The 9,981-nt window shown below is 30.4% G+C and overlaps 2 protein-coding genes across 2 annotated transcripts; both read right to left on the reverse strand.

Annotated features, from left to right (window-relative positions):
• Nucleotides 1-1,421: 1,421 nt before the first annotated feature.
• Nucleotides 1,422-3,575, reverse strand: LOC134249328 (metalloproteinase inhibitor 3-like). Its single transcript, XM_062731685.1, has 4 exons — nt 3,043-3,575; nt 2,689-2,780; nt 1,692-1,791; nt 1,422-1,533 (listed from the first exon to the last, which is right to left on the reverse strand). Exons 1-4 carry the CDS (start codon nt 3,143-3,145, stop codon nt 1,427-1,429), a joined length of 402 nt encoding a protein of 133 aa, XP_062587669.1. The 5' UTR covers nt 3,146-3,575; the 3' UTR covers nt 1,422-1,426.
• Nucleotides 3,576-4,770: 1,195 nt separating this feature from the next.
• On the reverse strand, nt 4,771-8,302 carry LOC134249329 (metalloproteinase inhibitor 3-like). Its single transcript, XM_062731686.1, has 5 exons — nt 8,099-8,302; nt 7,816-7,898; nt 7,562-7,670; nt 5,660-5,787; nt 4,771-4,964 (listed from the first exon to the last, which is right to left on the reverse strand). The coding sequence occupies exons 1-5, from the start codon at nt 8,217-8,219 to the stop codon at nt 4,827-4,829; spliced, it is 579 nt and encodes a 192-aa protein (XP_062587670.1). The 5' UTR covers nt 8,220-8,302; the 3' UTR covers nt 4,771-4,826.
• Nucleotides 8,303-9,981: the final 1,679 nt, after the last annotated feature.

Consider the following 9,981-nt stretch of genomic DNA (forward strand, 5'->3'; position numbering starts at 1 on the left):
TGAAATTCAAATGAAAAGATGCGCAAATGAAATCCAAAATTTCTGTGACCTAGAACTATTAGGATATTTGAGTAGCTTCCCTTCACATTTACGAATTTAGATAACTTACCGGGGAAAATATACACAGAGGGATAACACAACAGGTAAGTTTTTTGTGTTAAAAAACTGTAAATTATTTTGGAGACTGTTGGTAATCACACGACAATATTTGAGAACGTTTTTGGTTAGCATGGTTAAAACCATTTTGAATTTTCAGCAACGTTAACGTTATGGTGATGTATTCGTGCGCACTGTTTTTGATGCATAAATTTTATAGAAAAGTGAAAGAAACTTTCATTTTATTAATTTAAAATCTTAATTAAATGATAAGAAATGAATGTAATAATTTTTACTTTGATCGATGTATCAAGGAAAAATTTGGACGGAAAACTTTTTCATCAATGCGCTACGCGCATTGATGATTTTTTCCGTCCAAATTTTTCTTTGATACATCGATCAAAGTAAAAATTATTACATTCATTTCTTAAATGATGTCAATTTATTAAGGCCCCGAGTCAGTCATATAAAACATGGCTTGTATAATTGAAGCATGAAGTGAAACATGATGATAACGAACTGTAACCGTGTTCAAAAGTAAAAAGTTGTAGATAACAAACAGTGAATAATCTAATAAATCTTTGAACAATGAAAATTTTGTGAACTCACAAGTTTTGTATTACAATAACTATAATTACAATATAACGGTGGGTGTGACCGGTCTGTAGGGGGATACTCACTCCTCCGTGGCACCTGATCCCATGCCTGATATTTTTTGGAGGTACATGTTTGCTCTGCTCCTTTTTTTTTGTCTTGAATTTTGTTCGTTGTCTCCATATATTTCATAGAGCATTGCAAAAACATTTATACCTCTGCTGATATCATACGGGGTCAGGTACACATAGAAGAACTGGAATTATAACATGGATCAATCAAACTTCAGAAATTGCCACTTTTAAATGTTCATCATTTTTTTCTGACTTATGTTGCAACATAATCCTGTCACATAAACGTATGGATTTTATGTCTTCGATTTAGTTTGCTCCGCAAGAACATTAACTAGGAATGGGTTTTTTAACTTGGCAAACTATTGACAAACGAAAATTTTAAACAAGAATATTACTAGTCCAGCTTAAAATCAACGTTTTGCATTTTCTATGGTTGATAAGATGACGTTTAGAATCACAGTTAAGAATTTATCATTTAGTCGAATGTTGACTGACGTTCTCTATTAATTGATATTTATTTCATCCCCTTTGATTTGAGTGACTGTTGCGTGTGTAAATATATATATTTGGCAAAATTTTGTTTTGTATATAAGGATTCATATAACAGATTTTAGAAAGAGAAAAAAATTAATAGGGAACAGATAAATACATGAAAAAGCAAATTAAGATCTCCGACAAAACAGGTTCCCCAGCTCTGATGCTGGAATCTCATCCCAAGCTCGTGTGTATGCGCACGCGTTTGTTCTCAGTCTGGACTCATCTGTATATCCTACAAATAATTTATCATATCACATTATCTGCACTAAACTTTACAATTAATTCAATCTTTTTCTGTCATTTTCCTACATCTAGTAAGAAAAGGTGTAACAAAAAACGTTTTTCTTACGAGAAAAAGAAAAAACACCAAGAAACCAATTTCATAGTTACCGGATATGACGTAAACTCGTCTTTGTCTCAGGCGCAATCCACATAATGATCCTTCAACATAAGCCCTTATTTGTACTGTCCTTGGCAGAAATCCGGGAGCCTTAAAATCAATGAATTTCAGTTGCGTTAATTAAGGAATCACTGTCTAGTTAGGAGGGTATGTCAGGGCATCAACAATAGTGGAAACATGGGACAATTTGCATAACAGGCGAAGCAGGTTATGCTTAAATTATCCCATGTTTCCCACTATTGTTGATGTCCCTAACATACCCTCCTAACTAGACAGTGATTCCTTATATTTCCATTTCATTGTGAAATAAAATTGTAGATTTAGACTTTAAAAATGTAGATAAATAGATTTAAATCACATGATGACTTCCATGCCAATTTCAATAGTCCTCTCCAACAGACGTCAAACACAAAGGCAGCCGCACGAGATTTACATGCATATTTGGCCTCCTTAGCGTCAGGCACAGAGACAGATGCGCACTAGAATTGCATGCGTATTAGGCCTCCTTAGCTCCTGACCTATCGACCTGCCTAATTTACATTCTGGCAGAATTATCAAGAAATAAACTACCCCTAACTTTCAGAGAGTTATCACAGAGAAAAAAATTAGACATGGAAATATTGTAAAATAAATAGCCAAATCCAACATACCTATGGTTGATTGTGTTGTAATAACTTAGAGTATTTGGTTTAACAACACGTTTTCTGTTTTTAATTAAAGATTCTAAATAAAAGTTTTTGTTTGGTTAAATATGAAATTTTCCCCATTTTATTTCGGTAATTACAATTTTTAAAATATCTACAAAATTTCAACGAGAGTATGAGATTTTTATAATAACATTGCCAAATTTATTATTTTTGCAGGAAAAAAAGTGTTTGTTCTCTCTAGATTACCATGCCTAGAAAAACAGGAAAGAGTTATCTTGTTGAATTCAAATAAAGAGAAAACATTTAAATATCAAGATTTTCTGAAGAGAGAACCAGGTACCTTATAAACATGAAGTACACGGACAGTGTATATGATTTCATCATTCGGGGCTGTCCCGATCCCTCGTTCTCTTAAGACAAATCCTAGGATGGCTAGAAATAAATCAACAGATAATTGATCCAAAACCTGTTAATCTTAGTATACAAGATCGAAATACTACACTATGTTGCCATAATATATGTGTGTCGCTTTAATAATATATATTTGTTCTACACAATTCGATTTAAACATTTTTTTTTTTTTTTTTTTTTTTTTTTTTAAATGTTGCTATGATATAAAATGTTGGCACACTATCCACAAAATGAATGTATATATTATTATAATATAAAAATTAAAACATGCCAAAACACTTACAATATTCTGAATCGCATCCATTGGTCGGTACTCCTACACAGGTACAGGTAAAAATCACGTGGACGTTGATTGAAAATACGCACAAATATAGCAAAGTTTTCATGGCTTTGTTAATTCTATATTTCTCAAACTTATTTCAAATTGTTAGGTCGCTGGGAAAGATCATTATGTTTCTCTCTTGGTCGGTCCTTTGATTTTAATATAGCGATTGCCGGCCAGAGGAAGGTAATTACAATTCTTATTATTAAAGGTCAATTATTAAGAAAAACAGGTGAACAAGAAATTCGATCACAAAAGAAACTGATCTTAGACAAGAGCATGACATTTAAATGAACGAAATGAACATTAATTTATACAAGGACATACAAGTTTAACATAATTTAAACAAATAATACAATTTATAAGTACAGGCTTTCGTCCTGAAATGTCATTCTGGGTTCAAATATTCTTTTGACCGACTTGTTAATGCAAAAATAGTCACGATGAAAAGTTCCGTCTTTCGTAGCATATTGAAAAAAATCGCCTGATTTTTTGGCGAAAAGTTTTAAGCGTGACGGGATTATGTCCATGATTAATACACTGTTATCACAAACTTAACAAAAGATGACATTCTATTTTAATTTCCGAAAGTGCATCTTCTAGTTCACTTTCTAAAAATAAAATGATGCAGAATCGATTTTTTTTGTTTAATTCTTTTAAAATGCGGTAACCCAGTATGTGTTTAATATACCTTACCTGTGCTGGATTTCTTATATTCATAAATATCCCTACAGAGAAACAATGCAAGGTCAATTAAATGCTCTATTACGTCCTTTTAAAAAAAATTCCTAAGAATATTAAATGCTATAAAGGAGGAATGTCAGAGATACAATGTTACACCATAATTTATAAGTGGGTCCTAGGTCGTTGTTGAAAGGACTGGGTATGGTCACTGATAAATCTGGCCCCTTATTTGATGTATAAAAATCAAAACACAGTTAAAGTGGTGATAATTTGTACTAAGGACTTAAAATGATGCTTGTTTTTCTTAAAAGCGCTAATTTTTATTCAAAGCTAACATGAAAGTCAAAAGAAAGTGTAGAAGTAGGACATTTTTTATCCAAATTTCTTCAAATCAAGTGGAATTTGCCAAATTGGAGATACTTTTCGTTTCGGGAAACATACAGCACAGGCTTACCTATTAACGATTTTTATACTTGAAATGCATCTGACACTAGTGTATCAAATATATATATTTGGTGGATAAGCAAGCTTGTACTCCATGATTTAAAGTAAAATGTGTAGTAAAATCGATGAAAATTTGCAAAAAATTAGAACATTTAGGTATTGACATATTTTCTGACCTTCCTTTGACCTCAATGTATCCCATAACTAAAAAGTTAAAAACAATACACATTTTGTGGCAGGGGTTTTTAATTGGAAAAAAACATTTGCATTATTCTAGAAGACATTCCAAACCAAAGACGAAAAGGGGTCTTATTTTGGTTTCTTTTATATATACACTCAGGGCAAAATTTCTGCAATGGATTGTATTTAATGTTTGATTTGGACAAAAACCACATTTTATGTAATGTACGTTTTTGATGCAGTTTGATCGTAAGAATAAGCTTCTTAAATCTTTATAAAGTACCACATTAAACGAATTTATTGTTTTCACGTTGAACAAATATATTTCCTAATTATTATGATATTGAGAGTAATGCTAAAATACATCACAATGCAGTAATAATTTCTGATACAAATTCAGATGTGGCATAACATTTAAATTTATTGAACTAGTTTTGTTAACAGGCATTAGGTGTCCATGAGCAGGTTGACCCGAAACTTCTACATAGTGCGGTTCTGTGGTAGCAGTCTGACTTGTTATAGGGAGCAAGACAGCCCTGTCCACCCTCACACACATTATGAGGACATTCCCGTATCTACAAGAAACACATGTACACTGTATAAGGATAAGCATAAGAACAGGGGTTGCTAACTTCTTTATTGCACCTGAACCAACTTTTGATGTTCTAAAGATCCGTATTTTCTCTGCTCCTAATTTGTATTGTTTGAAAGGACTTTTAATCTTAATACTGTTCTGTAATTCAAAACCTGGTATATTTTTTTAATTATAGAGGTACATATAGTTTTGTCTTGGATTCAAATGGTATTAAAAGTTAATTGTGAAAGTCATTAGACTATATTTCAATCAAGTTTAAAACAAACAATTATTAGTATGTCTATTAGCAAAAACAATTTAAATGGAGAACAGGACAAAAAACTAGCAGAGTTTTAGATAATTTACTACTATACAAGATAAGTATTTCCTGTCGACCATTCAGATCTAGAATTATCCCTTTAATTGATCATGATTTCAACCAACTTGAATGTTCACTACATGAGGATGATTTAACATGAGTTATGGATCTTGAGAAGAAGATTTTAAAAGATTTGTGATATATATTCCTATGTAAAACCGTGTTGCAGTAGGTGCTGGCACGAAGAAGATTTCTCCCTGCTCAATGGCCATGATTTTAACATAGGAAAAAAAAAGCAAGTGTAAATGGCGAAAATGTCTGGAGAGGGACGAAAAAACAACATAAAGTATATTGTAATCATTCATTATGTCACATACCTTACAGTTACAGTTGTTTTGATAATCCATGTTATCCAAGGCAGAGAGCTGAAATGGAGTCATATCATGGATATTTCGATTCAAAGAACAGCTGCTGGCTCGGAGTGTTCCATCACTATCTTTATATCCTACCATTTAAAACAAAGCATATATAAATGATTTTGGGGATATACTCTTCTTATTATACTCTTCTTATTATACGTACCCAAAACAGAAGTTGACCTAGATATTCATCTGATAAATCTGCATACCAAATTTCATTTCAACATGTGCAACGGTTGTGAAGAAAATGAAGTATAGATAGTTTTCAGAAGTCCCAAAATAACAAAAGTTATTTATATTAAATGATAGCAAACATCCTACAAGACTGCTTCTTTGCTTTAATTGAACTTTTTAACAAGAAATTTCAACAAGAACACAGTTTTTTAACAGAAAAAATACACACTTTTTAATATTTGGTGGGACAAAGAGGCAAAACTATCAGGTTGGCCAAACAAAAAACACGGCAAACGGGAAAGTACTCTTTTAATATGGGTAAACTAAAAACTATTTATACTGACAAGAATCTGGATCCCAACCAAATTGTCTTTTAGAGAGAAGAGAAATTATTAAAAATCATCATAAAAAAATCTTTAATTATACTTTGAAGGTACTATATATGTATTTTTTTAAACATCTTGATATACAAATATATAAGATAAAAATTATCCACTTCTATCAATTATTTTGGTGCTTATACATTTTTAATATATATATATATATATTATCAGCAAGATCTGTTTTATCATTTTTTTTTCATTCAATAGATTGTCATCTTATAATCAAATAAATTACTCAAAGATACATGAAACAGGATCTTTGCTGGCGATATTTATCTTGAAATTAAGTACAATTCAATAAAATCATAACAAACGTTTAGTTAAGTACATAAATTTAGATCAGTATATTTTTTTCAGAACAACACATTTTACCCGTAGACCATATTTTTATTTTCTTTTATAAAAACCTATTTAAAAAATGTTAACGACATTTTAATGTTTCATTGACTACATGTTTATACGATAAGGGTCATGTAATAATTTAATTGTTTGATATACAGAATGACTTCAACATTCGCCTTACGAAGTTTCCTTATTTACATATTTAGTAAAATTCAATTTACACTTGCTAATGGGTTTTTTTCTCTCCATACTTATTCGCGTCCTAAGAACACGTTCTGAGTATGATGAATTTTAGGAAGGCTACCTATAGAAAAAGTTGATAACACATGAAAGAGAGTTACTTCCACAAAATTGTTTAAAGTTATCAATTATTAATTCTACGGTTCTAATTATGACCTTGTTAGAAAACGTTACCCACCTATTTGTTACGCACTTTTTAAAATCCATTTCCATCCCATAATATTTCAAGGGGGTTTAATATTCGTTTGAGGCATAGATAGACACACGAATTATGACCACGAAAAATTTTGAAATTTCACTTAACCTTATCTAACAATGAAATCAAGTCCCTACAAACCCTTTTCCTCATGAAACCACATTTTTACCAGATTAAAATATAATTTTTACATTAACTTCAATATTTTTATCGTAATAATTTATTTTAAAAAATCTTTTAAACAAATTCCCTGGAGACATCTTTCAAAACTATATACAAACTTCTAATATATTATAAATAAACATTTTTACTTCTGCTTTAAAATGGTAACCTGTAAATATACTAACTCCCTATAGCATAATTACGTTTCCTCTTACCTGCTAAAAATAAGTACATTTTCTCTTACCTGTATAATAAGTTTTTCCCCCTTACCCTATTTAATATAAGTACTTTTCCTCCTTACTACTAGAACATATAAAGTACTTTACCTCTTACCTACTAGAACATAATTATTTTTCCTCTTACCTGCTATAACATAAGTACTTTTCTTCTGAAACCTTACACCACAGGCAGCGGACGACGTCGCAGTTTTTATCCATACTCGGGAATTGCGCATCGGCGGGGCGTAACCACTCTTTAATTAGATGGAAAATTAAAATTGAGGATTTTATTTTATGGGAAAGAATTTGAGTGCCAATGACTTCCATTTCAGTCAAAAGTTTCTTAAAATTTTTCATGCTTAAATATAAAATAGTATTTATTTGAAAGCAAAAATATACCTTGAAATTTTGTAGGACTTCTACTCTATATCTTGTGTACATTGAATCGATTGGCTCCTCAAACAAAATTTTCGCCTTAATTGCTGCACAAAAGACATCAAAAATATATATGTTTTATTTAAAATTTTATAAACCTTCTTTTAATTTAACCCAAGTCTCGCCTCTTTGACTAACATTTTTAAATTCTTATCAATTTAACTGCATGCTAAAATATTTTTGAAGAAACAGATTTCAATAAAAATTAATATTGGAGTTAAAATAGTGAATACGTAAAAATCTTTACCAAAGTCTGATTGGCAGATAATTGTCTGTGGATGTCGGACAGCACATTTACAGGCCTCAGAAATTCCAAATAAACAAATCACAAGGTATACACAAAACAGAGAGACATCCATCCTTCCCATTCAGTATAAATAATACTATAGCCACAATGTACAATAACACGTTTAAATCATACTACTGTGTAACAGGTGTCAGTGGTAAGTTTTAAATACACCGACTGGTAAATCTGTTATAAGTATTACGTGCTAGGTAAATCGCTGTGTTTTATGCACGTGGCAAAACTTAATGAATGATGTTTATTATTATATTTAAAAAAAAATATAGAATAATGTATCAACTTGACCACGATTCTCTCTGAGAATAACCACTGTTGTAAACAGGCAGTTATCTATGTCAACACGGTAAATCTGATTATGACTCATGTTATTTACAACACTGTTAAACCTAATAGATAAATCATCACCTTACTTATTTACACTGTCTATTATACATCTATAAGTATAACTTAAGGGGTTTATCGTCAACTTAATTTTGATTCGGCCTAAGATAATTTTCTCTTATTTTCTTAGTGATGTACATCTCCATTAACGTCGATGACGTCGAAAGCGTAAAGGAATTGCCAATTTAATTATGATGACTTAAGATTCATTATAGTTCTTCATCAACTTAAAATAAAATTTTTATTGATATAAAAATACGTTTGAGATGACAAATTTTTTTTACAATTCAAAAGTATACCTCGGTAGAAAAAAAAAAACACTGTGTGAAACTAGTGTAGCAGGGTGTGTGTGTGTGTGTGTGTAGTAGAAATATACTGGTAAGCGCACGGTGCCGCACTGTGTCTAGAAAAATCTCAAAATTTTGTGCCATGTAAATTGCTGCACAAAAAGTGCAGAAAATTCAAAAAGTTATGTGTGAATTAAAAAATGTAAAAATCGTTTGTGGTAAATAAATAATAAGATTTGGTGACAATTTTTACTTGGGTTTATTTATACTTTTCTACCAGATATTGGACTCTGAATGGCACACGTGATCTCGATTAGATATCGGTAAAAAATGAATGTTTTTTTATTTAATTTTTTATATTAAAAATTAACGTTACAAAATCAAAAATGTATATATATATTATTTAAAAAAGAATGTAAATAATCTTTTTAAAAATAATCTCTTCACATTTTGTTGATACCTTTTCAAATTTTTATTTACTGCAATATGTACATTAATAAAATTTTATTTTATTTGTAACACGATTAAACAATATATTGGTTAATTGATTAATTTTTTAAAATGCGATATTAGAAGCCTTTTTCCGAAGGAAAAAATAGAAAAAAAGTTGTCTCATTGTCTACATTGAAATTAAATTATAAGGCATGAAGCTACATGTAATTTCAACTTATGTTGGTTTGAACATATTTCATTGTATAAATACTTATACAAATGGTTTGAACACAAGTTCTAAGAACTTACTAGGTTCTCACCATACAACTGTCAATATATACATTATGTATACATAGGAAAAATGACCTTGTTTCACCAATTTAATTGAACACAGTCAAAATTAAAGTCGAAAGTAGAGACAATCAAGTAGTGTGTTTCGATCCTCGAAGTGTTATATAATAATAGTCTGTTGAACTTTTTTGACTAATTAATTAGGATTTAACTTGAAAGGTGATTGAATATTTTTTTTTTGTTGCACACGAGTACTTTGATATTTAATTTAAAAGCATCTAATTAGTTAAAACATCTGTATGCAATAAGCTACTGCTTATAATTTATGGAAAGTACAACAAATAATTCAGAAGGAAGTTGATTAAATTTTATTAAATTGTTTAAAATATTTATCATCAGAACTGTGACATACCGTGTTTCATGGTGCACAGATTT

The sequence above is a fragment of the Saccostrea cucullata genome, unplaced genomic scaffold, assembly GCF_032062105.1.
Source record: "Saccostrea cucullata isolate Sc308-1 unplaced genomic scaffold, CSIRO_AGI_Scuc_v1 ctg3733, whole genome shotgun sequence".
Taxonomy (NCBI): domain Eukaryota; kingdom Metazoa; phylum Mollusca; class Bivalvia; order Ostreida; family Ostreidae; genus Saccostrea; species Saccostrea cuccullata.